The sequence below is a fragment of the Notechis scutatus genome, chromosome 7 (assembly GCF_049901735.1).
Source record: "Notechis scutatus isolate UNSWTSFEM ecotype Mainland chromosome 7, rNotScu1.2, whole genome shotgun sequence".
In the NCBI taxonomy this organism is placed as follows: Eukaryota; Metazoa; Chordata; class Lepidosauria; order Squamata; family Elapidae; genus Notechis; species Notechis scutatus.
Genome location: NC_142015.1, coordinates 23230768 through 23258338, shown reverse-complemented (window position 1 = coordinate 23258338; position 27571 = coordinate 23230768). Strand labels below are relative to the sequence as shown.

The following is a 27571-nucleotide window of genomic DNA, read 5'->3' as shown; positions in this document are numbered from 1 at the left end:
TGGCCAATCTCAAAGGAAAGTCAGCTGACCACAGAAGCATTTCTTTTCCCCTTGTGTGCTTCAGTGCCATCTTCTGACTCCCGTCAAGATATTATTACAGCCACAAACCATTCATCACGGTTAGAGTGCTAGTCAGCAGACTCACCACTGTTATCTAAATGAATCAAGTTAAGCACAGGGGGGCGATGTCCTAGAGGTGGAGCTCTCGCCTCACAATCAGGAGGCTGTGAGTTCGATCCTTGGTAGATACAAATATTTCACTCTCTGGGCACGACGAGAATGTATCTGCTGAACAAGACTCCTCATTGGCAACTGGAAAGGTATCCGGCCAGTAAACACTCAGCTCCATTCAGTGGCCTGGACTCTACCCTGCAAGGGATTCTTGGGGTTGTAAAAAGAAGATGATGGCTGTGGTTATGCAAATCTGCAACCGCTAAGCAAATGCCTCAGTCATTAAGAGAAGCAACGGTTTGCTACGGGCAGTTTGGCTGAATCTAGAAGTGCTTTTGGACAAGCAAAATCAATTGGAAAGCCAGATTCCGCTTAAAAACCGTGTTCCTAATTTAGCAGCTGCAGTGATTCACTTGGTAGCAAGTAAGATGGTAAAATGGGGCAAAATCCACTTAACGAATGTCTCACTTAGCGACAAAATATTGGGCTTAATTGCAGTCGTAACGTGAGGACTGCCTGTTCAAAACTTGGAGTTCTGCAAATACCTGCTTGGAAGTATCTTCCGAAAGTTTGGCGAGGCCCTTTGGGTTTGGATTGGCTTCTTGTAAAGGAGATTTACACATTTCTCTCTGTGGGTGTGTGTACCTGTGCATGCATGCATGTGGGAATGCGAGTGTGTCACATGCAAGGTGTATTTTGTATATTTGGCTCTGGTTGCATCAATCTGAAAGACTTATGTTGATTAACAGAGGGATAGAATCAAGATCAAGTGAGGTACTAATACCACTCTATAAAGCCTTAGTAAGACCACACCTAGAGTACGGCATTCAGTTTTGTTCACCACATTATAAAAAAGATGTTGAGACTCTAGAAAAAGTACAGAGAAGAGCAATCAGGATGATTAGGGGACTGGAGACTAACACATACGAAGAACAGTTGCAGGAACTGGGCTTGGCTAGTCTAGTAAAGAGAAGGACCAGGGGAGACATGATAACGGTCTTCCAATATTTGAGGGGCTGCCACAGAAAAGAGAAAGGGGTCCAGTTATTTTCTAAAGCACCTGTAGGCCAGACAAGGAATAATGGATGGAAACTGAACAAGGAGAGATTCGACTTGGAAATAAGGAGAAACTTTCTGAAAGTGAGAACAATCAACCAATGGAACACCTTGCCCTCGGAAGTTGTGGGAGTGCCATCACTTGAGATTTTCAAGAAGAGATTGGACTGCCATTTGTGTAGAGTGCCATTTGTGTAGAGTGGGCGGGGGATTGGACTAGATGACCTACAAGGTCCCTTCCAACTCTGATTATCTGTTATCTGATAATATTAACTGTTTTTTAAAGGTCTAACAAACACATTTTCTCTAGTAGTCTATTAGGAGCAATTAATACAAAGCACCCATTTTGGTTCTTTTATTCACATGGCCTGAAGACAAGCCGGGCCCAAGAAAAAATAATAACTTTCTGGCAAATTCCCACAATAGCATTATGCAACAGATTTGCAGCCTCAAAAAGCTCTCATGGAATATGAGTATAATTTCTCATCTCGTGGGGAGAATATTTTGTGCATCTGTAATTGAATTGCTGTATAAAATGGGGCACTTTTCGGTTCTTGGTGGAAGTAATTATTTTTCCCTCCCTTGTTGTTCTCTTGGTTGTCTATTGCTATACCCTGCGGAAGTTAGAACGGGTATGCAGAGGAAATAAATAATATATAAGTGTCTTTATATATTCCAAGAGGGAAAAATGATTCTTCCATGTAAGTCATGTATTCTTAAAAATACGCAAAAAACCAGGAATGAGTTTGGTTGAGAAGAATTGGTCTTTCAGAGCTTTCTAATTGCCAATAAAATCGCATGGGCTAAAGACATCTTTCAAGCTAGATGGGAGATATTTTACAGCTTTTTCATTCTCATCACATTAGAGGGACCACATGTCATGCCCCTCTCGGAGTCTGAATCTGAGGAGGAAGATGGACAGCTGACAGGGAGCGGGAGTGTGGCTCCGTCAGCTATAGAGGAAACTGGAGAAGGGCAAAGTCCGGCTGGGCAGAGCAGGGTAGAGGTAGAACAAGGGAGAGGGAGTTCAGAGGAAGAGTCAGGCCCACCCCCTCTTCATCCTAGGGCATGCAGGGAAGAATGGAGAAGAGAGCAATGTGGGTTGCATGGCTTACAGGGGAGGAAAGGGCCCTGATTCCCTTCATTAGCCACACCTGGGAATGAGAGTTTAAAAGAGATGCATGCTGAGTATGGCAGCTTCTGGGAGCAAACGTGAGTTTAGCTTGTGTTGACTTTGCTTATCTGTGTTCCTGGCATCTTCCCAAGTGTGTTGAATTACTGCCATGCCTTCATATCTGGAATTCTTGCTCCTGCCCTGCCGGACTAATGACCTCATTTTGCCTTGATTGGACTTATAGTTACAGTTGTGTTGACCATGTTTTGGACTTGATTCTCTGCAGCCCAAGGCTGTTCCTGGGAGAGTTTTTCTCTGGCCAGAAGGTAACCAGGACATTAGGGCAAAGTTGGAGCTAATAAAGGGACTCCTACTGATTATCTGACTGTGTTGCCTTTGTGCCACACCTCGGGTCATCAAACCACATTTCCAAAAAAATCACGATGAGAGTTGACACAGTCATAAGGTCCAGTGGTGGGATTCATATAATTTAACAACCGGTTCACCCAGGGTCAGATTGGCTGTCATGGGTGGCGTGGCCTATCCCCATCCTCCAACTCCACCACACATACAGGATGAGCCTCCTGCGATGGCCACCCTGACCCTGGGTGAACTGGTTGCTAAATTGCTCCTCTGCTATGAAAATGGATCCTGGGCGCTGCACTGCAATGAAGAAACTGGCACTGGAGTGGTCAGCATGAGGGAAGACAGAGGAGCAGGGGAAAAAAGAGGAAAAGTGGCCTTCTCTGTCCCTCGTGCCAGCCTCCATTGCTTATTTCTCCACTGCAGCGCTTAGGATCCACTTTGATAGCAGTGGTGGGTAATTTAACAACCAATTCGCCCGAACCGGTGTGAACCGGCTGAATCCCATCATGGCATAAGGATAATGGTTTTCTTTATGGATGGGATGTATGTGTGAGAAGGAGAAGGTGTCAACTCGTAAAGCATTCCTGGCCTGCTGTCGAGTTGCCATAAGAAGGAAGGGGAGGGAGAGATCTGATGGAGCAGTTCAGTTGCTATGACCGGAAGCACATTCCATGCATACCTTTCTCCAGATTGTGTCCCAGGTTACCAGAGCCAGCCAGAGAGGCATGTTTTCTACAGCCTGCGAAATGGCTATGGTTGGAGAATGTGATTTATGACACACCCTGGGAGGGAGGTAAACAGGGTCATAGGTGGGCAGTAAATTATGTAGGGCAGAGCCGACTGCACTTGGGAAAAGTGCCGACATGTTGTTCCTAATAAATAATTGGATTTCTTTTCTTTTCTTTTTTGTAAGTTTTATTTGAGTTTTCACAAAAAGAAAAGAAATACAAGTAAAACATCTTTTTTGAAAGCAGCATAATCCCGGGTTACATCTCTTCGTACAGACACAAATTCAAGTTCATGCTCATTTTTATATTCCGTTCCATATCTTATTACTATTCTACATTTTCTACATAGCTTCTCCCCTCTTTTAATAATTGGATTTCTTTTGAAACTTGGCTCGAGGCTCATGAATTAATTAGGGCATCCATCGGAACCCTGACAGCCAGTCGGCTCTGCCCTACGGAACAGTGACAGAAAGTTTGCACATCTTGAACTTCTACTTTCTCAAATATAGCAATAGTCATTGCAAGACACAGAAAAGGATATTATTTCAAGCCACCATATTCCAAAATCAAATCTGGCTTAATTTGTGTGGGTTTGACTTAGTGGGATGAATGTGTCCGGGGCGAAGAATCAGGGCCATGCGTTAAGTGCCAGTTAGTCCTCGACTTATGACAACAATTGAGCCCAAAATTTATGTTGCTAAGCGAGACGTTTGTCAAGTGAGTTTTGCCCCCATTTTATGACTGCTGCAGTTGTGAAGTGAATCACTGCAATGGATAAGTTAGGAACCCAGTTGTTAAGTGAACCTAGCTTCCTCAAGGATTTCGCTTGTCAGAAGGTCGCAACAGGAGATCCCGTGATCTTGGGACATAGCAGCTGTCGTAAATATGAACCAGTTTGCCAGGCACCTGAATTTTGATCACGTGGTCATGGGAATGTTGCGAAGGTCACAACTGGGAAAAACGGTCATAAGTCACTTTTTTCAGGGCTGTTGTAACTTTGAATGGTCACTAAATGAACTGTTGTGTGTCGAGAACTACAGAGTACAGAGGAATCTAGTCCACTAACAGCCAACACTAAATTGGTGCTGGATAAGAGTTCATAGAATTTAAGCTGGTCTGGATTTAGACCATTTGTGGAAACAGAAAGATTCCAGGCTTATTCCTCTCTTGACTCCACCTCCAGTCTCTTCCTGTCCTTTCCTACAGAATGGGCTCATCCTTTTGGCTTGTAGGTGATGATGTATGAGGGATCAAGGGTGTCAAACTCAAGGCCATCCTGGAAAACATAAGGAGCCACCCCACATCGCTTTGGCCCGGTCTACCCAATGTGAAAAGGAAACATGCCAGCAGTTTGAGGAGTGGCGTCAAACTGGCCATGTCCCCATCCAGTTGGCCACACCCACCCAGTCAGCCACGCCCAGTGAGTGGCATCAATCTGGCTATGCCCACCCAGTTGGCCACACCCACCCAATCTAAAACACCTCTAGGCCAGACAAGGAATCATGGATGGAAACTGAACAAGGAGAAATTCAACCTGGAAATAAGGAGGAATTTTCCTGACAGTGAGAACCATCAACCCATGGAACAGAAGTTGCCCTCGGAAGTTGTGGAAGCTTCATCCCTGGAGGCTTTCAAGAAGAGACTGGACTGCCACCTGTCAGAAATGATGTAGGGTCTCCCACTTGGGCTGGAGGTTGGACTAGATGACCTACAAGGTCTCTTCCAACTCTGATTATTTGTTATCAGTCAGCCACACACACACACACACTTGAAGTCAAGCACAACCCTGGTGCAGCCTCAATGAAATTAAGTTTGACACCCTGCCATAGGTCAACCAAGATTTTGTTGCATCAAAGCAAGCTATTTCTAATTGTGTTTCTATCAGCGAATAGTGGAGCATTAGCTTTCTTGAGAAAGAGGTAGCAGCTGGGGAGAAATTGCTGCAGATCAACAATGATTGGGGCCTGGCTAGGGCTGGTGAAGGGGCCCTTTGAACTGAGAGACCGGGCAATTCATCCTTTCTTTATGATAAGGAAGGCTTTATCTTATCTTAACTTGACTTCCAGAAAGGTAATCCCCTGGAAGGGAGAGAGGGGCTAGAACAGGCTATTGAGTAGGATTTTGTCCAGTCACCGGAATGACCTTTGCACCCGAATGGCTTTTGAATTGTGCTTGTTCAGCATCAATCCAAGAGGAAGACAAGAGTGACCAAGGAAGGTCTGGTCGGAAAGGTTTAATCGTTAAATTTGAGTCAGTTAATGTTTACTCTTGCGTTTTTTTGCACACCGCGGTTCCTTACAGTCACGTGGAGAACATTGAGCGGTGAGCCAAGGAAGAGAATGGGTAAACCTGGATGCCAAGCTGAGATTGAGTCAGAGGAGAAATCCCAGTTCGATGGGGTAGAATTTAGTCTCTGCTAGACCTGGGTCAGATTCTAGGTTCGTGCACGGCGTTGATTCTGCTGGGATTTGACAGATGAGGTAAGAATCCTTTGCGATCTCTTCCCTGTGAAAATGCTGGTTCTGTTTCAAGATCAGAACAGATGAACAGAATTGGGAGGGACCTTGTAGATCATCTAGCCCAACCCTCCACTTCCAAGCAGAAGTCCCTACACCATTTCTGATAGATGGCAGTCCAGTCTCTTCTTGAAAGCCTCCAGGGATGAAGCTCCCACAACTTCTGAAGGCAAGTCCTTCTGCTGATTAGAATAACAGAATAACAGAGTTGGAAAGGGACCTTGTAGGTCATCTAGCCCTACCCCCCACCCAAGCAGGAGACTCTAGACCATTTCTGACATATGGCAGTCCAGTCTCTTCTTGAAAGCCTCCAGGGATGAAACTGCCACAACTTTTGAAGGCAACTTCTGTTCCATGAGTTGATTGGTCTCCCTGTCAGAAAATCTCTCCTTATTTCCAAGTTGAATCTCTCCTTGTTCAGTTTATCTCTCTTTATCTGAAGCAGTGGGAAGAAATTTTGCATTTGAAAAGGGGGGGGGGAGAAAAAAACGGATGCATTAAAAGATTACAGCAGCTCTTGTTGAAAGTGAGTGCATTCCTCCACTATTTTTATCCAAAAGGTGAAATGGGACAGGAAATCAGAATAAGCATTTTTTTTTAAAAGAAAAAGAAAAAAAATCTGCTTTTTGTACATTTCTGAATAGATTCCAACAAAAACCAACCCTTAAGAGTAGGTGCTTCCTGCTCTACAATGGAATCTTTGCTTTCGGAAGATTAACAAGGCCGAAGTGGGTGAAAGTGATTACAAGATTACAACCAATTTATTTGCAGAAGGCTAAAAACCAAAAGACAAAAAGCAACAACATCCACCCAACAAACCCTGGTGGAGACCAACTTCTCTGTGCTGGTAACCAGATGCTGGAGAGAAATACCAGAATTTCACTGTCTTAATTGCTGCTCTCTGGGGTGTGTGGAAATATATAGTGGATGCTGAAGCTAGAAAGTCTATTAATTACTGCCAAAACGTGGAGCTGTTGATAGAATAGACCCCCCTTTTGAAATTTCTCCAGCTGCCCAAATGCATTGCTGAAATGCATCGAACTTTCTTCAGTGATGCCCCGCTGAAAAGTCCCTTCATAGAACAACAAGAGTTGGAAGGGACCTTGGAGATCATCTAGTCCAACCCCTGCTCGAGCAGGAGGGTCTACACCATTTCAGGCAAATGTCCAGTCTCAATCAATCAATCAATCAATCAGAATAGAGCAGGAGAACCTTTTGACAAATGGCTCTCCAATCTCTTCTTGAAAACCTCCAGCAACCCATCCCACTGATTGATTATATTCAGAATATTTAGAATAGAATAGAGCTTGAAGGGACCTTGGAGGTCTTCTAGTCTAGCCCCCTGCTCAAGCAGGAGACCCTACACAATTTCAGTTAGGTGGCTGTCCAGTCTCTTCTTGAAAACCTCCAGTGATGGAGCATCCACAATTTTTGGAGGCAACCCATCCCACTGATTGATTATATTCAGAATATTTAGAATAGAATAGAGCTGGAAGGGACCTTGGAGGTTCAAAGGATAAAAGAAGAAGCAAGCATCTCCAGCTTGGAAGAGGAGAATGCCAAATCACAGCCATTTCTTGCCCCTCCCAAGAGATCTCTATAAATAGCATTGGCCAACCGATAGAAAATAACCCACCAGAGTGGATTCCAGAGCAATAGAATCCCCACTAATTGTGTAATAATGACAGCAGGGAGCTTCGAATCACAAGCCATTGGCCTCAAATGTCCTCTTAGAGCCGTTCAGTATTTGCCAGCAAGGAAATGGTGACATCTTGTGGATGGAGGAGGCAGTTTCTCCACTGGATTTCTCTTTGGCTCAGATTTTTGGAATGGCTTTCCAAATTTCCAAGGGTTTGAAATCCATTTTAAAAAGAAAAACACAAAATCCATCTTCCAAGAAAAAAATTCTTTTATTTAGGAAAGCATCAAATTGACAAAGTCCACGGTAATTCTGGATCGGACAGAATCCAGAATTACCCCACATATTAGAAGTTAGAAACAACCCCCCCAAAAGTCACATTCTCCAATAGAAGTAATTCAACGTTGCTTGATGTCATAAATCTCCACCTCCAGTGCCTAGGCATGGACAGCTCATTTCCCACGGGAAGAAGAACCACCTAGCCTAAACAACTCTCTCTATCTTCACTCCTACCCCCTTAAGAATGTGGCAAGCCTGAAACCCTTCCCCCCATGACTGCCACAGAGAAAGTAAGAAAAAGAATATATACTAAGCCTCACTAAAATGGCTACATATATGTCAATTTCGGGCCTGACAATGGCATTGCAATTAATTCTTCAGGTTCTCTATCAAGACTTCAAAGCATTCAATGGTATAAATCTCACCCTATTCCCCTTGGACTCTGGAAGTCACACGTCGAAAAAAGTGGCATATCTACAGCATTCATGGGCTGATGGTTGTATAAAACTCTGTAGAGATTCTCAGTCCTCCAGGTCGTGGTTGTCCCAAAGGTGCTTTTTCTGGAGGCAACTGGACTTTTTCTTTTGAAGATATTTCGCTTCTCATCCAAGGAGCTTCTTCAGCTCTGACTGGATGGTGGGAAGTGTTCCAGGTTCCTGTAATCTGCAATTTTTTTTTTTTTAAAAAAAAGAAGTTTAGCTATACTATTTAGGATGGAGACTCTTTGATTCAGGGGTAGGATTCTACCGGTTCGAAACGGTTCACAAGAACTGGATGTTAAAGTTACCTCTGATTCCCCGAACCACTATTCTGGTAAGTTCCAGTAGGCCACGCCCACCATGGCCATGCCCACCAGTCAGCAAACTGGTTGCTGGGATTTTTGAATCCCACCCCTGCTTTGAATGGTGTGGGAGTAGGAATGGAATTCCAGAATAAAAAAATTGCAGACTACAGGAATCATTTGCACCACTCAGGTGACCCTGAGGACAGAGATAAACCTCCAAGTGGCCTCAACGACCTTCTAAAAGGATGCAAACAACCAGCTGTCTGCAAGGAGTATAAATCCTTCCCTTCCCCACCATCTGGTCAGAGCTGGAGAAGCTTCTTGGATGAGAAGTGAAATGTCTTCCAAAGGAAAAAAAAAAAAAAACAAGACAGCCAAGTTGCCTCTTGAAAAAGCATCTTTGGGACATGATGATTGTATAATTTTTGGAAATGTTTGTGGTTCTGTAGTAAGAAATTCACAAATGACGGTTTAGAATATTGTTGAAATAGGACATCACATATCTGTTTATAGGCATTACTGATCTATGCCTTTTTTTAAAGTCAGGGAAATCAGACTTGTAGGATGCAACTTGACTTCGATCGAGAGCAGTGAAATTGTGGCTGTTCAGATGGGGCTGAACTACAACTCCCAGCATTCCTCCACACCAGGCTGCATTGAGCTTCTGGGAATTGTAGTTGCCACCTCTAGAATATCTTCTCCTCCTCTCTGACTTTCCTGTCCCTGCGGTGGAGAAAATGCAGGTGTGCATTCTTGAGTTGTGTGTCCTAAAAGGCTAAACCACCTTTGGACAGACTGCAAGCATCCATCTACAGGGTTTATTTCTTGACAAGGTGATTTTGATGCCAGCAAGTGCTGTCATTCTGGGATGGTTTGAAAGCTAATTTTCCGGATTATGCGAGAAACCAGATACTCCCTATAGGACTGCAGCTTCCAATAGACATTCAATCTTAATGTATTTTAATCCGGTGATATTTTCAGCCTGAGGATATGTTGCAGTGTGGCTTGAAGGATAGTTTCTGATTTTTTTTTAAAGACCTGTTTCCCATCATTTCCCTGCTTTAATGGTGTTGTGTTGTGTTTATTTATTGATGCCTGTTTTATCCTCCCAAATGGCTCTGGGCATAGTTAAAAAGAAAGGTTTGGTATTTAAAGAATGGGGCAGAGAGAAGGGGCATAATGTATTTGGGGTCCTAATAAAAATTGAGTGTATTGCAAAAAAAATAATAATATTACGTTTGGAAAACAAGCTATCTGTGATGAATAAAGGCATAGAAAGTCTGATGTTTCATGTAAAACAGAGATATTCAGACTTGACAACTTTAAGACTTGTGAAGTTCAATTCCCAGAATTCCCTGGCCACCCATTCTGGCTGAGGAATTCTGGGAGTTGAAGTCCACAAGTCTTAAAGTTGCCAAGGTTGGACACCCCTGTTCTAAAATTAGTATTGTAGAAAGACAAACAAATTCAGGTAAGATTTCAGGAAAACTCTTCCTTACGGTCCGTTAAAATGAAAGACGGGGGCGTTGGAAGAAATATCCTTCCCGGGTTCAGTTCCAAGTGGGGAAAAAAGACACTGGAAACACGGAGGCTGTTTGGAAAGATGGTTTAATGACGGACAGGACCACATGCCTTGGAGCTCTTGGGTGAAGAAAAAAGGGAAGAGATGTGGAGTCCCTGCATTTTATACCCATTCTGGCTTTGAACTTCCTGGGGCACAGGAAGAGTATCCTGATTGGTTACTGTCAGAGATCATAGCTAATTTTGTAGGTTGTATGTGAGCTAAGTTAGGTTGAAACTTGGTGGGTGATGCAGTGAAAGGCAATTGAATGGCTCTGCCTGAAAGAGGTAGATCTTTGTTATGTAGACTGGCCCAGGCCTTAATGGCCCATTAGCAAAGGTAGCGGGGCTGAATTTCTGCCTCTCTGAGTTTCTACTTCTCTTTTAGGGGAAATATTCTGCCTTTTTAATATATCCGAAAATATTTCATTTTTCTAGGAGAGGGGTGGGTTTTAACAAGGGGGGGGGAAATAAGAGAACAAGGACGTGCCATTTATAAATGAGCCTGATAAAGCTTTCATTTGTATGTACAACCAAATGGCTTTACTATCCATTTAAGAGTCATTCCCTTTGTGCCTCATATTTTGCTTGTTTCTACAGCAGCCAACACAGCAGTCATGAAGATGACCCCTCCAGATTTCTGAGCCCCCGACTACATGATGACAGGTAAGTAACCGGAAGAAGGAATTTGTTGATGGGTTGAATAATGCACAATTTCCCCCAACCTGGTACTCTCAGACACATCAAGATTCTTTCCATTCTGGTCTGGAAAAGACCAGTTGAGGGTAACCTCTGTTTTCTTGGTGTGTTCTCTCTAGCCTTGAAGATCTGAATAATACTAAGCCTGTTTGCAACCCAATTTCCAGGTTATAATAGAAAACTTAGACTAACTTAATCATCACTCTGAATGTACACGAATCGGCATACATTAAAATGAAATTTCATTGCATACAGCTAGCTCTCAAAGGGTCTCCACCTCCAATATACACCACATAGCTAATGTTTTATGGTGAATGTATTGTACAATTACCATGTTAATGATCTATCACTATTGTTGTATGTACACTGAGAGCTTAAACACTGGAAAGAAATTCCTTGTGTATCCAATCATACTTGGCCAATAAAGAATTGTTCTGTTCTACTCTACTCTACTCTACTCTACTCTACTCTACTCTACTCTACTCTCTACTCTATTCATTCTAATTCTATTCTATTCTATTCAATTTGACTATTCAATTCAATTCTATTCTATTTTAAATCTTATTCTACTCTACTCTACTCTCTACTCTATTCATTCTAATTCTATTCTATTCTATTCAATTTGACTATTCAATTCAATTCTATTCTATTTTAAATCTTATTCTACTCTACTCTACTCTACTCTACTCTATTCCAAATTTTCTATTCTATTCTATTCTATTCTATTCTATTCTATTCTATTCTATTCTATTCTATTCTATTCTATTCTATTCTATTCTATTCTATTCTAAATCTTATTCTACTCTACTCTACTCTATTCTCCTCATGACAAAATAAATAAATACACAATCGTGGTTTGAATGAGTGGATGGCAGTCCAACATTTCAGAAACAGACAAAAATAGCATACTAATAGAAGAGAATCTTTGTGACTCAGGGTTGAACTGTGGGATCCTTGGTGCTCTCTGAGCATGGCGATTTTCTTGCAGATGTTTCATTACCCAACTAGGTAACATCATCAGTGCTGAAAGGGGTGGGTGGGATTTGCTCTTTGTTTATGTACAAGTGGCTTTCCCTGTCAGTGTTGTTAGGAGTGTCAGCTATCAACAGGCACACAGAGATAAACAATATCTACATACTAAGCAAAACATTTTTTATATATATTTTATTTATGCATTGTTCTTTTGCATACATAAGTGCTTAGTAAACAGTGTAGTGTCTGGGTCAATTTAGGTATACATAATAATAGTAATAATATTATTATAATAATATAATATTATTTTCTTGTACGTAGTGATAATCTTCCTACTTCTAATTTCTACCTCTTTTATCTAGCCATTGGTAAAACAAATCCCATGTTAAAAAATATTCTGTATCTTCTTCATCTTTTATCTTTAATGTTAATCTATCAATTTCTGCACTATCTAATCATTTTTTAGTTATATTTTCATCTGTAGAAGTTTCCTCATTTTTCCAGGGTTGTGCAATTCTCGCTGCTGTCAAAACATGTAGTATTAAATATATGTTCCCTTTGCCATATTTTTTTTCCTGGTAATATACTTAACAGAAATATTTCTGGCTTTAAATCTCTGTGTTGCTAAATCTGTGTGTTACTAAGCAAGACATTTGTTAAGTGAATTTTGCCTGGGAATTTATGACCTTTCTTTTGACACAGTTGTTCAGAGAATTATTGTGATTATGATGGTTATCGTTGTGATTATGATGGAATCATTGTGATTATGATGGTGCTTGATGGTTAAATGAATCTGGTGCCTACTGACTTTGCTTCTCAGATGTTTGGCAAAGTTGATCGCATGACCCCGTGTTGTGGTTAGCCGGCAGCAGGTGCGGATGGCTGAGGAGAGCGAGGACTCAGATAAGGGGCCGGGACCATTAGGGAGTGGACTGCTGCCTTCAGAGATTGTGGGGGCTGGCAGCAGCGATGAGGAGGTTCCTGAGGAGCCTGTGCCAAGTGCATGTGCGCGCAGGGTTGCTCGCAGGAAAGAGTAGCTACAATAGCACAGGTGATTTGGGAGTAAGTCTGCAAGGTAATGGCCCCTCCTTCAAGAAGATAAAAGCCAGCTGTGAAACAAACGTACTTTGCAGAAGGCAAAGACGTTTTGAAACCCCAGCCTTGTGGACATTCCAGTATCCCGAGTTTGTTTTTGAAGATTCTTGCATTGCAAATTATTTCTTGTCTGTTGTCTTTTGGCAAGTCTCGCACAGTTTGGCAAAGCTTGTGCTTATCACAGTTAATTATTTTGTAAAAGCATTACAAGGTTTCTGTTTCTTTTGGATTGTGTTTGATTTGTTGGAAAAGGGCGTGGGTCAGGACACCCCGGAACATTGCAACAGTCATAAAATATGAGCCCCTTGTCAAGCGTCTGAATTTTGATCACATGACCGTGAGGAATGCTGCAACGGTCATAAGCATGAAAACTGCCCACCGGTCCCTTTTTCATAAGTGTTGTTGTAACTTTGAATAGTCACTAAACAAACTGTTCTAAGTGGAGGACTAGCTGTAGTCTGTTTTGTTGTTGTTTTCCTTCTTAGCTTTTTCTTAGCTTTGCCTCTTTGGAATGGCATGTGAACAGGGGTGAGCTTCAAAAAATTTAGCAACGGGTTCTCTGCCAGGTTGTTGGGTGTGGCCATGGTAGGTGTGGCCTAGTCGGCCTCCTTCACCATGGCGGGAGGGCAGTTTTCACCCTTCCTGAGCTCTGGAGGCTTTCCTTGAGTCTCTGAGAGGGTGAAAATGGCCTCCCTGGACTCTGGAGGCCCTCCGGAGGCTGGAAATGGGCCCATTTCCAGTCTTCCAGAGCCACCGGAAGGCCTATTTTCCCCCCCAGGCTCTGGAGGCTCCCTGGAAGCTGGAAACATGACTATTTCCGGCCTTCAGGGGCCTCCGGGAAGCCCATTTTTCACCCTCCCCGAGCCTCCGTGCAGGCCCTGCCAAAATGGGCTGTGTGGAAACTCCTAGGAGGGGCAGGAGGGGGGGGAATGAGGTCAGCCAGTCGGCCAAACTACCGGTTCGGCAAACCAGTTGTCAAATTAGCATCCGGTTCGCCCGAACCAGTGCGAACCGGTAGCAACCCCCCTGCCCTGCATGTGAATGCCTACGAATTCCCCCCTCTCCCCAATTCTCCTAACAAAGGGCTGGAGATAGAGATAAAGAAGCAAGGAGAGAGAGAGAGAGAGAGAGAGAGAGAGAGAGAGAGAGAGTGTAATTCGAGTAGGAAACCTAATTCACACTCTGATTTATTACAACTTCAAACTGCAGCGTCGCTAACAAAAGAGGTTAAAGGGGAAAAGAAAAAAAAAAATAAGAAGTGAAAATAGTGCACATGACTTTCTTTTCCAGCCAGATTAGCAAAATATGCTTTGCCTTTCCAGTCTTGAAGTTGTCTTTTAAATGTTCATAAGCAGAAAGAGACAATTGTTCTGCTCCCCCCACCCCATATATTTTACATTTGGACTGCAATTTTCCTTCTGCCACCAAATGCTCTTCCCCGTCTGTTTTTCAGTATTCTCCAATTGTTTTATTTGTTTAACTTCCTTACTGCGTCTTAACCCAAAGCTGTGATTTCCTGGAGGTGTGGGTGCTGGTGGAAATATGTGAGCCAGATGGTTGCGATCACCACTCAGACACCATTTGACTTCCGGATACAACAATGGAGGAGGATGAGCCAGGAGGGATTAAATTGAATTTTTTCTCTTAATATCCTCAGGCACAGGAGTAGATGATGAAGCTCTTCTACCAAGAGCCAGCTAGTCTTGCTGCAGCTATTCCAATTTTTTTTTAAATAAAAGTTTTATTTAAGTTTTCACAAAACATAAATACAAATAAAATATCTTTTTTTTGAGAACAGCATGACCTTGGATTATCAGTCCTCCATACAGACATAAACTCAGTGCATATTTATCTTATACATTCTAATCCATATCTTATAACTATTTTTTCAATTTTTTCAATAGCTTTTCCCTTTCTTTACTTCCTATAGCCTTATTTTAAATTATCTCATTCTTTTCTTAATTCAATTACATATCTTTTTCTAATTTTTAAAATTTTTAAAATCTTTCTAATCAATGTCTTTATACTTTCATCTGTCCTGTTTACAATTTCATATTATCTTTTCTCATAAAACAAAATTTCCCCTGTAATTACTAGACTGGAGTGTAACACCTTTGTATCTTTTTTCAAATCTTGTTTAAAAATTTAAGTTACACCTTTACAGATATAACATTCATTTTTTAACCTCTATTTTATAACACATACCTATTTTCAATCAAATTCTGCTTGGTACATTCCCTTAAAAATACACACTAAATTCTTAAAAGAAAAAAGTATATATGTATATATATCTGTGTATATATGCATAACAATAGTAAATGAAATAATTATTCTATTCAAGTACAGCTCTGCCATTAATATTAATAACAATCTTTTACATTTCTATTTCTTTTAACAAACATTACCTAGTAATATCAGTTGCCTTTCACTTTAATCATCTATATTTCATATTTTACTTATTACTGTCTTTAAATAAAAAACAAAACAATAGTTATTAACAGTAGTCAATAAAATTATTATTCTTATTCAAATTCATCTTGTCAACTGATAAAAAATCTTCCATGTTTCTTTTCAGTTTTTTTAACTTTCTTTTTAAATCATTGAGAACCTTATTCTCTTTACAAACAAATATTCCATTACACATCAATACAATTTTTTTCTATCACTTTAATCATCTAAACATATTTTCTAACCCTTTTCTATTTCATGCACCTTGCAGAATCCTCTCCTTAAGTTACATTTTAACCATTGTCTCTGTGTCTTTTAAATAGGTTTATACCTTTGATTCTTGTATGCTTTTCCTGTATCTTTATATCTTGTTTCTGTCCTTTGTAGCTTCTTTTCCTTTCTCTCTTCCCTCTCTTCTTTCCCCTGTTTCCCTGTTTCCCAGATTTTACTGTATCCTTCCCCGCCATACCCACTAAGCCACGCCCACCAAACCACACCACGCTCACCAAGCCACACCCACAGAACTGGTAGTGTCCAATCACACTTGGCCAATAAAGAATTCTACTTCTACTAGGGATAGATGCATGTAAACAGTTAGTAGGATTGTTTCTTTTTTTAAAAAAAATATATATATAATCACATTACTTAATTTTTAAAGTTAACTTTTACTGAAGAATTTGAGAGTAGTTTCTTGGTGCATTTGAAAGCCATCTTGTATCACTGGAATTTATCTAACAACTAGATAAAATGGCTGTGAAGCTTCCACACTCATTGAAAACCAGCTATGGATTCAAAAATTGGACTCTTGATATCAGTCAAGGCTCTTTTATAACCGACTCCATACTTTGGTTCTTCTCTCTTGGCTGCAACCCATTTCTGTTTCTTTATGTCTTTGGCATGATAACTCTACCGATGGTAGTAAAAGCTGGGAAGAAATGTTCCTTGGTCTAAAGAGAACAACAAGTCCCTCTGCGGGCCAATTAATAACCCAAGAGAGAACCTAGCTGCTGAGAATTACTATTCAGTAGCCCAGCCTTTTCTTCCATATGCTTCCCTCCAATTATCCATGCCCCTGTAGAAATTGTTACCCTGGAGGAAATAATAGGGAACAAAGCAGATAAACCATACTCTGCTCTGGAAAGTCCATGTTTAAATCCCCCCATCTCTTTCTTTCTTTCTTTCTTTCTTTCTTTCTTTCTTTCTTTCTTTCTTTCTTTCTTTCTTTCTTTCTTTCTTTCTTCTTTCTTTCTTTCTTCCTTCCTTCCTTCCTTCCTTCCTTCCTTCCTCCTTTCCTCACTCTCCTCCCTCCCTCCTGTCCTCACTCTCCTTCCTTCCTTCCTCCTTTCCTCACTCCCCTTTCTTCCTTCCTCACTCTTCTTCCTTCCTTTCTTCCTCACTGTCCTTCCCTCCCTCCCTCCCTCCCTCCCTCCCTCCCTCCTTTCCTTTCTCACTCTTCTCCCTTCCTCCTTTCCTCACTCCCCTTCCTTTCTTCCTCACCCCCTTCCTTTCTTCCTCACTCTCCTTCCTTCCTTCCTTCCTTCCCTCCTTCCTCCTTTCCTCACTCCCCTTCCTTTCTTCCTCACTTTCCTTCCTTTCTTTCTCCTTCCTCATTCCCCTTCCTTCCTTCCTTCCTTCCTTCCTTCCTTCCTCACTTCTCCCTTCCTCCTTTCCTCACTCCTTTCTTCCTCCTCCTTCATTTTTCCTCACTCCTTCCTTCCTTCCTTCTTCCTTCCTTCCTTCCTCACTCTTCTCCCTTCCTCCTTTCCTCACTCCCTTTCTTCCTCACCCCCTTCATTTTTTCCTCACTCTCCTTCCTTCCTTCCTTCCTTCCTCCTTTCCTCACTCCCCTTCCTTTCTTCCTCACTTTCCTTCCTTTCTTTCTCCTTTCCTCATTCCCTTTCCTTCCTTCCTTCCTTCCTTCCTTCCTTCCTTCCTTCCTTCCTTCCTTCCTTCCTTCCTTCCTTCCTTCCTTCCTTCCTTCCTCACTCTCCTTCCTTCCTTCCTCACTTCGGGAGAACCAGTTGTTAACTTTCTGAGCCGTTTGGTGAACTGGTTGTTGGAAGAAATCATTAGGGCAGAGAACCAGTGGTTCAATTATTTGAATCCCACCACTACTCAGAACCTCTTGTTCCTGGAGGCTTGTGTTCATACACGTGTTTGCATGTCCTGAGTAGAGCCTCAATGTTCTCTTGTGCCACCTGCTTCAGTTGATCAGGTGCTCCTACCAACCCGTTTAATTTGCTGATGATGGCAGGAGGGAGCAAGCTTCGGAGCTCCCTGGGGGTGGGGGAATGTTGTTTTCAGGTGCTGCGTTGGGATTTCAGGAGCCAGAAGTTCAACCTTTCTCTGGTAGCACACTTGCAGCTGACATCCTGCCCAGGTGGAGCTGGGCAGGCAGGGGTGGTTTGTGTCTTCAGAACTGGGACACAGAAGACTTGCTATCCACCTCAAGACACAGACACACAGAAGGAAAACTTGAGCATCAAGGGAAGACGGCACCGGAGTTTCCCGAAAAGAAGCAATCAAAATATCCAGCCAAGATCGTTTTAGTCCTCAGAAGTGGGAGAAACACCCAAGAACGGTCATAATAAGGAGGCTGTTTGGGGAAATCTGGTGAAGATTGCGCCATCCAGGATCTCTTCGGTTCTGGAGACCTGAAACCTATGGAGTTATCCTCTAAGGAATCTTGACTCGAGGAGAAGAAGGCACATGCACCAAGCGTCTGATACACACATTGCCTTTTGGACCTGTTTCTATGGCCTGGACTCTGAAGCAACGTTTTCTTCAGGACTAGACCGTCAGGGCACCTTGAGGACTTTGGCGAAGCTTTCTATGGGTGGTGGGCTCCTGTGTTACCCACCAGTGCTCTGCCAAGCCCAGTCATGGTCCAGAACCTTCCTTCCAAGAAGATCTCCTCCAACTTGGGTACAAAGCAGACTTGCCATCTCCGGTTAGCTTCCTTGAGGAAAAAACTCTCCCTTCTCAGGCTGATGTAAGTACTAGCTCGATACCCGGGCTTCACTACGAAACTATGTGATCGGGCTTAGTTTTTTGGGAGGAAAATAAGGGAGGGAAATCTGCCTCTGCCTACCAGCCTCCATCGGTATTCATCTGGCAAGCGTCCTGTCAGGGTGTGAGAGAGTTGAGGGCTGTTTGGAAACTGAAACAGTATTTGCTGTGTGAGCAAGAAGGAGGCAGCGAAGAGCCTGGGCGTGGCTTAGCTGAACTGTTCTGTACTAAAGCTGCTTGGTGCTGTGAAAGTAAAACTGAAATTCTTCTCTGCTTGCGTTTTGCATTTGGAAGAGATTTCTTTCCAGGTGGGGAAGGGGAGTAGAACTCCTTAGCATCAGAGCGTGTTAATAATAATATAAGAAATACTAATGCTCTGATGGTCATTTTGAAAAATCCTTTCTTAGTGAGCCCCTCTTTCTTTCTTCCTTCCTTCTTTCCTTCCTTCCTTCCTTCCTTCCTTCCTTCCTTCCTTCCTTCCTTCCTTCCTTCCTTTCATTTATTTTTAAAAAAATGCATATCTCTATTTACATGGTTAACAGTATTGTGTCATTAAATAATACATATATTTACATTTATTCCTATACATGAATTCTTATTTCTTTGTTCTACCCATTTATACCATCTACCCCAAACCGCATAATATTCCGATTCATCCTTGGCTTTTAATTCCGCTGTGAGATTATCCATCTCAACACAGCCCAGCATTTTTTGTATCAGGGTAGGGTAGGAAGTAGGTTCTTTCTCACCATCATAGGGCTGGAAGGAAGGGACCCTGAGGGGCTGAGCGGGGAGGAGGATCTGAAGGGGAGGGGAGGATCTCTGGGAGATGCAAAACAGTAAGAGGATGTCAAACTACTATTTTTCCTAAGCATTTGAAGGCAGGACAAGAAGCAACGGATGGAAACTAACCAAGGAAAGGACCCACTTAGAATGAAGGAATTAATTTCCTGACAGTTAGAACAATTGCTTCCATGGATTATCCCCAGAAGTTGTGGGTTGCTCCATCACTGGAGGTTTTCAAGAAAAGATAGGAGATCCATTTGTCTGAAATGGTTTAAGGTTCCTTGCTTGAGCCGGGGTTGGACTAGATCATCTCTAAAGGTCCCTTCCAACTCTGTTATTTTACCTCCTCCCCCATCTTAAAAAAAATAAAATAAATGGCAGTCCAATCTCTTCTTGAAAGTCATCACTGGAGACTTTCAATAAGAGATTGGGCTGCCATTTGTCAGAAATGGTGTAGGGTCTTCCGCTTGGGCGGGGGGTTGGACTAGATGACCTACAAGATCCCTTCCAACTCTTGTTATTCTGTTATCTGAATCTCCAAAGGGGTGGGTGGGTGGAGGTTCTTCTTTTTTTCCCCCTTCAGAAAGGTTAATCCTGCCCAGTTTATCTGTTCATCTGGCTCTTTGACTGGGATAATGAAGAGGTGTTAAAAGCTCCGATTTCTTCAGTGATGGAGCTTTGAAATTTGACCTTTTCCGGGACATGCAAGGACATTGAGTGGGTGCCTTCAATATTTCTAGGTGGTACAGAAGGTTGGGACAGAACTGTATAATGCAATTTGGCGTTGTGAAAAAAGACCTTTTTGGTGAATTCCCAGGAGGAGAATTTTGGTGTGTGTGTGTGTGTGTTTGTTTTCTAATCTGTGCTAAGCCTGTTTTAGGTCTTGTGCTATGGTATATTTGTATCTTGGGTGGATGGAAGGACTTCCTTTGATTTTGCTTGGGTAGGCAAGAGGCAGCATTCAGGAGAAAAAAGACTCCAAAGGGGTTTTTTTCAAAAGAAACTGGATTTTCTTGGGTTTTTTGTTTTCTTTGAAATGTTTCGCTTCTCATTCAAGAAGCTTCTATAGTTCTGAATAAAATTGAAAGATGCTTTTTCTAAAAGATAACTGGATTTTCTTGGGTTTTTTTTTCTTTGAAAATGTTTCGCTTCTCATTCAAGAAGCTTCTATAGTTCTGAATAAAATTGAAAGATGCTTTTTCTAAAAGATAACTGGACTTCCTTGGTTTTGTTCACTTGAAAACATTTTGCTTCTCACCCAAGAAGCTTCTATAGTTCTGAGTGAGACCAAAAGATGCTTTTTCCAAAAGAAAACTGGACTTCCTTGGTTTTGTTCCCCTTGAAAATGTTTCGCTTCTCCTCCAGATTAGTATTCAGATTAACAGAGTTGTAAGGGACCTTGTAGGTCATCTAGTCCAACCTCCCCCACCCAAGCAGGAGAAGCCATCTATAGTTCTGAATGCCTAGCCCTTGATGTACCACCACAATTGAGCTCAATATTTATGTTGGTAAGCAAGATAGTTGTTCGGGGAATTTTATCCCGTTTTACAACCATAGTTGTTAAACGAATCATTGCAGCTGTTAAGCCGGTTGTTAAGTGAACCTGGCTTCCCCATTGACTTGGCTGTCAGATGGGCGCAAAAGGGGATTATATGTCCCCAGGACATTGCAACCGTCATAAATATGAGGCAGTTACCAAGGGTCTGAATTTTGATCATGTGAGCATGGGGATGCAACGGTCATAAGTGTGAAAAATGGTCATAACTGGCTTTTTTTCTATGACAACGTAGGTCAGGGAAAACCTGTAGATATCAGAGGAAGTGACTACGCATATAGAGAGACGATGTGGGAAAACCTCATGGCCCAGCAGTGGCCTTTTGCTGCCGTGAGTTTCTCCCCCCCAACACACGGATTGAGTCAATTGTGGTTAAATATTTGCATTATCTCTCTCCCACGCAGCATGCTTCAAGGCAGCCATGCAGTTCACACTATACTTCTGGTAATAGTTGGTCATTTACAAATAGATGTGCCTGGAGAATTGTGGTTCAGAGGCACCTGACCTGAGGGGGCTGGAGTTTGAATTTTATCACAAACTTTATGAGCAACCACAGTCATGCAAACGCCTCTGGGATCGGCCCACACTCAGTTTGTGGGACGTCCAGGTGGGAGATTGTAAAGATCGGCACCCAGAGCTTCTGAGAAAATATTAAGTGAAGAAGCTCGAATGCTGAAGAACGGCCATGAGTTCTCCCAGGGTGGTTGGATTTCCAGCGTTTGACAAACGGAGGAAAAGGTAAAAGGGCTACCAGGCAGAGGTGGTATTCAGCCGGTTCTGATCGGTTCTGGAGAACCGGTAGCGGAAATTTTGAGTAGTTTGGAGAACCGGCAAATCCCACCTCTGACTGGCCCCGCCCCCATCTATTCTCTGCCTCCCATTGAGTCCCAGCTGATCGGCTGGATCTTCTTTGGTTGCCCTGCACAGGAGAACGGAGCTGGAAAGCAGGCTAGTGGGGTGGGGAGGGAATAGGGATTTTACAGTATCCTTCCCCTGGAGTGGGTGAGAATGGGGATTTTACAGTATCCTTCCTCTGCCACATCCACCAAGCCACGCCCACCGAGCCACGCCCACAGAACCAGTAGTAAAAATGTTTTTTAGTCCCACCACTGCTACCAAGATGGAGAAAGGACCACAGACCAAAAATCACGACAAACAGTGAAACGATCTAGGTATATTTAAGTTGTAGAGGTCCAGATAGTTGTCTTCATCTTATCTGTAGAGCTGTCTTCATATAATCCATACAGCTATCACACTACAGGAGGTTTAGACTTATTCTCGTTTGTTCTAGAGGGGAAGATTAGAAGGACTAATTGGAAGATTAGACACTTCGAAGATCATTTTCATTTAATGACCCCCATAATCCCTTGCGGGATTGGAGTCTGGGCAACAGAAAGGAGCTAGCAGAGTGTTTTCATGGCCGGATGCCCTTCCTGTCACCAATGCAGAGTTTTGTTCAGCAGATATATTCTCAGTGTGCCCAGAGAGAGAAATAACTCCTTCTACCTAAGATCGAACTCACAGCCTTCAAAGACGTAGCTTCAAAGATGTAGCAACTTCAAAGAAGTAGCCCCATAACGGACGTTGGGAATACCATAAGAACTGTCAATCAATGGAATGAGTCAACATTTGGAGGGGTTTCTTCCTCTTACAAACCAAGGCTGGATGATGATGATATATTGGAGATGGTGCAGTGAAGTCCAGTTGCCTTGTGGAAAAAAAGCACTTTTGGGATAACCATGACCTGGATGATTGAATAGATCTGCTGATGATCCATAGACGTAATAGGTCACTTCCTCAGATCGGTGGATGGGATCAAAGGATTTGAAAAGGGCATTGAAAAGGGGGATCAGGCAAATCAGGGGGAAAGGGGAGAGAAAGAATGGAGTCATTCAGATGCGGGGCATATGAGGCTGATTAATTAATTAATACCTCATCAATTAGCAATTGTAAGGTGTTAAAAACCCATTGCGTCTTTGAGTAGCAGTTTCCAGTTCATTAACACTGACATAGTTTTGCTCTGAAATAATTTTGAAACAGGTATAATTGAGTTTCCTGGAAATATTAAAATGCTTCAAGGTTCTTTGGTCCTTTACAAAAAACAAACAAAAAAAACCAAACCCCTGATATCAGACTTGTAACTATTCGTTATTTTGCTGATTGATTGATCACGAGGCAGATAGGAAAGCACTCCAGAGGGTGAACATCATTGCCCAAAAGATCATGGGTTGCCCTCTCCCCTCTTTGGAAGAGCTTTACAGCTCCCGCTGCCTTAAGAAAGTTCAAAATATTCTCAAAGATCCATCTCATCCTGGGAACCCTTTTTTTGAACTATTATTCTCTGGCAGATGGTACAGGATAATAAAAACAAGGACAAATAGGATGAAAAACAGGGCAGTAGCTCTTTTGAATTCTGCTGTATAGTGCAGTGTTGGTGTGGTGTCAGGGGTTTTCCAGTTCAATGTGTGAAGGGTGAAGGATGTGTGTTTGCGTTTATTTTCATGGTCAAGATGTGCACTGAAGATAGTGTTTGATTTCATTGTATGAGATGCAATGACAATAAAGTAAACTAAACTAAACCGTTCGATCGAATCCAGAGGGGCTTTGCTGGCAGATGGTGGCATATGTCACATCCAACATGGGAAAGCATCTCCAATGTGCATGTATGTTGGGACCTATGTGGGTGATGTAGATGTGCAAGCAAAATAGACCTTTGGCTTTGCAATAGAGTCTGGTTTCCTCCCCATTGTAACGTCATTGTTTCGTTGGGCTTCTGTGGTGGTTGTAGTTGGTTGTAAGAATCATTTTCCAAGTTGGCTGGTCATACACAAGAATGAGCCGGCCATTTTCTGAGAAAGTGCAGCATCATTCCCCAATGCTGCCTACTCATAATGTATTTGACTATTTTATTTTTATTTGATTTGTCAATCTCTTACAAGATAATAGGTATAAGTATAAACATGAGTAAGAATACAGGAAATAGGTATGAATAAATGCGGACAATAGGACAGGGATGGTAGGCACGATGGTGCACTTATGTACGCCCCTTACAGACCTCTTAGGAATGGGATGAGGTCAACTATGTTGAGCTGAAGGGGCAATTGGTATTGTTCTGCTGACCTGTTTTTTTTAAAAAAAAATCTGTCTTTTAATAGGCCTTTCCTGGGTTTAAATCAGGCTGTATTGATTTGTTTATTGATTTCGTTCGGATGGGTAGTTGGGGCCCCTGAAATGCCTGGTTTAATTCCATCGAAGGAGCATCTCTGTTCAGCGGGTTAGAACAAATATGGTTGTAGTGTAGGGCTTTAGGAATAAAAGATAGATTTAGTGGTGCAACCTGGGTGAAAGCTGGAAGCATATAGGTGTACAGTACGTGGCAACCTCTGAGTTTCCTAACATGGTTTTCATGTGGTTTTACGACAACATTAAGGAAATAGAGTTCTTTGGTGGTGTTGGAAGAAATTGCCTTCTGGGTTCAGTTTCAAGTGGGGAGGAAAGACACTGGAAACATGGTGACTGCTTGGAAAGATGGTTTAATGGTGGACAGGATCACATGTCTTGGAGCTCTTGGGTGAAGAAAAAGGGAAGAGATGCTGAGAATCCCTTGGTTTTATGCCCTCTGTTAGGGTTTGAATTTCAGCTTGTATTCTGAATGGTTGTCAGACTCCCATGAGGCCATGCAGGGGGCAACTCCGTAGGCTGTCCTGAGCCCCAGGCTTGGTTGAGCCTTGCTGCTTGATGATGTAATGAAAAGGCTTTGGGCAATTCCTATTATAACTCTACCTGGAGTAGATCTTTGTTATGTAAAATAGACTGGCTTAGGCCAGAGTAATGGTCCATTAGCAAAGTTGGGGATGGGAGGGCTGAGTTTCTGCCTCTCTGAGTTTCTACTTTTCTTTTTAGGGGAAATATTCTGCCTTTTTAGTATATCCTAAAATATTTCATTTTCCTAGGAGAGGGGTGGGTTTTAACTTCCAACAGTGGAAAAGCCAAGAAAGAGGTTGATAGTAGGCTGGAAGCCATTAAGGTCAGGATACCGTGCAACAAAATGTCCTGGTTGGGAAAGGTGCTATCCAACTCCTTCCTATTTAAGACTCTGTTATGTAATTGAATTCCATCAACATCAGCATCATCTTCTTTTTAAAAAAAAATTATTTAGTTTTCAAAATTTAAAAACATAAAATAAAACTTTATACATCATTACATCAACATCAAGACATCTTTTACATTTCCTTATCTTCTTTCTATATACCCATTTCTTTCGTTATACAATTTCAACTTAATATATAAATAAATATAGATAGATACGAATATAGATATATGTATTTACATTGTTTCTTATTCTTTTTATAATTGCCATTTTTATTTCTTTTTATTCTTAAACCGTTCATACCAGGCACCCCAGACATTCTAATATATCGACTCTTCTTTGTCTCTTAATTTCATGGTTAGTCTGTCCATCTCTGCACAGTCTAAATTTTTTTTATAACATCATCCTCTGGTGATACATTTTCCTGCTTCCAAAATTGTGTGTAGGAAATCCTAGCAGCTGTTAAGATATGTAGCATAATATATTTATCTTTTTTTATTATATTCTTCTGTTAGGGTTAGGGTTAAGCATCATCTTTTAATGACCCCATAATACCTTGCAGGGTGGAGTCTGGGCAACTGTTGTAGGGAGCCGAGGGTTTACTGGCTGGATGCCTTTCCTGTTGCCAATGTGGAGTTTTGCTTAGCAGATAATATTCTCATTGTGCCCAGAGAGAGAAATATCTGCCTCTATGTAGGATCGAACTCAAAAGCTGAAGAAGCTTCTAGGATGAGAAGCAAAGAAAATAACCAGAAAGTCCAGTTTGCCTCTTGAACCAAGCACCTTTGGGATTTTTTTTTTCCAGTGATGTTGTAACTTTGAACGGTCACTAAAGGAATTATTGTATTGTACCCGTATAGGACAAATTGCCAGCTGCTAGCTTCCCTGGACCAAAGCCTTGCAACCTCTTTCGGAGCTCTTTCTAATCCTACAAGAAAGATCAGCTAAGAAAACGGGCAAACTGTTTTTGCCCCAAAGATTTAATTCAACTGTTGGTTTCCTGCCTGAGTTGGAGGGTTGGACTCCAAGGGCCCTTCCAACTCTGTTATTCTGTTATCTTACTCAGTTATCTTAAAGAAGTGGAATATATCACATATGCAGAAGATATCTACAGAGAGGGAAAAAAAACGTACTGTATGATGCTCTTTTGCTTCCGGAATCTCTCAAACTCCTCACAATGTCAAGAAAATCTCTCCACAATAAGACATTTCTAGCTTCTTTTCCTTCCTTCCTCCTCCTCTGCATTTTCAGAAAGTGCCATATGTTTTTAATTATCTTGGGCTCCTGTTCTGACTCACGCCCTTTTCCAACAAATCAAACACCATTCAAAAAGAACAGAAACTTTCTAATGCTTTTACAAAATAATTAGCTATGATAAACACAAGCCTTGCCAAACTGTGCGAGACTTTCCAAAAGATAACGGACAAGAAATAATTTGCAAAATAAGAATCTTCAAATTCAAACTCAGGATACTGGAATATCCACGAGGTTGAGGTTTCAAAACGTCTTTGCCTTCTGCAAAGTACGTTTGTTTCACAGCTGGCTTTTATCTTCTTGAAGGAGGGGCCGTTACTTTGCAGCCTTATTCCCAAGTCACCCGTGCTGTTGCAGCTGCTCTTTGCTATGAGCAATCCTGTGCGCATGCACACTTGGCACAGGCTCCTCGGGAATCTCCTCATTGCTGCTGCCAGCCCCCACAATCTCTGAAGTCCACTCCCTAATGGTCCTGGCCCCTCATCTGAGTCCTCGCTCTCCTCAGCTGTCCGCATCTGCTGCCGGCTAACCACAACAACTGCAGATTTCAAACCTCTACTGCCCAGAGGTCAGAAAAGGCTGTAGGAGAGCAAACATGATTCTTATAAAAAATAAAAAATTTTTTTTTTAAAAAAAAGGATTTCAATGCATTGGGAGCCTGGAAGGAAGCACTAAAAATATGATAGAATTATAGGGTGGCTTCACAGGACTGGTTAACCACATCGGAAATTTAGCTTTGCTGAGACGGCAATAAGAGGAAAGCCTTCATAGAAACACATGTGTGGGAGAAGCAAGAAAGCCAATTGCTTCTCAGGATTGATGTGCCAATCTAATCTCCCCAAAACATTGTAAAGCTTTGATTGTATGGGTGCGGGCTCCATTTTAGAATAGAATAGAATAACATAGTTGGAAGGGAACTTAGAGGTCTTCCTGTCCAACCCCCTGCTTAGGCAGAAAACTCTATACCAATTGAGACAAATGGTTGTCCAATCTCTTCTTCAAAACCTCCGGTGTTGGAGCATTTACAACTTCTGGAGGCAAGTTGTTCCCCTGATTAATTGTCCTCACTGTCAGGAAATTCCTCCTTAGTTCTAGGTTGCTTCTCTCCTTGATTAGTTTCCATCCGTTGCTTCTTGTCCTGCCTTCAGGTGCTTTGGGAGAATAATTTGACTCTCTCTTCTTTGGGGCAACTTCTTAGATATAGGAAAACTGCTATCATGTCACGCCTTGTCCTTCTTTTCATCAAACTAGACATACCCAATTCCAGCAACTGTTCTTCATATGTTTTTTCCAAGGGTGGGATTCAAAATTTTTAACAACTGGTTCTGTGGGCGTGGCTTCGTTGGTGGGCGTGGCTTGGTGGTCATGTGACTTGGTGGACATGGCTTGGTGGTCATGTTATTGGCTGGGCGTGGCCAACTCAATATCACTCACATCGAGGCACGCATCT

At 42.1% G+C, this 27571-nt stretch overlaps 1 protein-coding gene across 8 annotated transcripts in view; it reads left to right on the top strand.

Moving 5' to 3' along the window:
- GRAMD1B (GRAM domain containing 1B) overlaps positions 1-27571 on the top strand; it is a 130319-nt gene that overhangs the window by 7592 nt on the left and 95156 nt on the right. For 7 of the 8 annotated variants that reach the window (XM_087970120.1, XM_087970123.1, XM_087970122.1 and 4 more), the window contains exon 2: positions 10814-10879. In XM_087970120.1, the coding sequence (XP_087826246.1) occupies positions 10814-10879 (66 nt within the window). Of the gene's footprint in view, positions 1-10813; positions 10880-17842; positions 18420-27571 lie in introns of those variants that run through there. The other variant, XM_087970128.1, reaches the window with a different exon arrangement.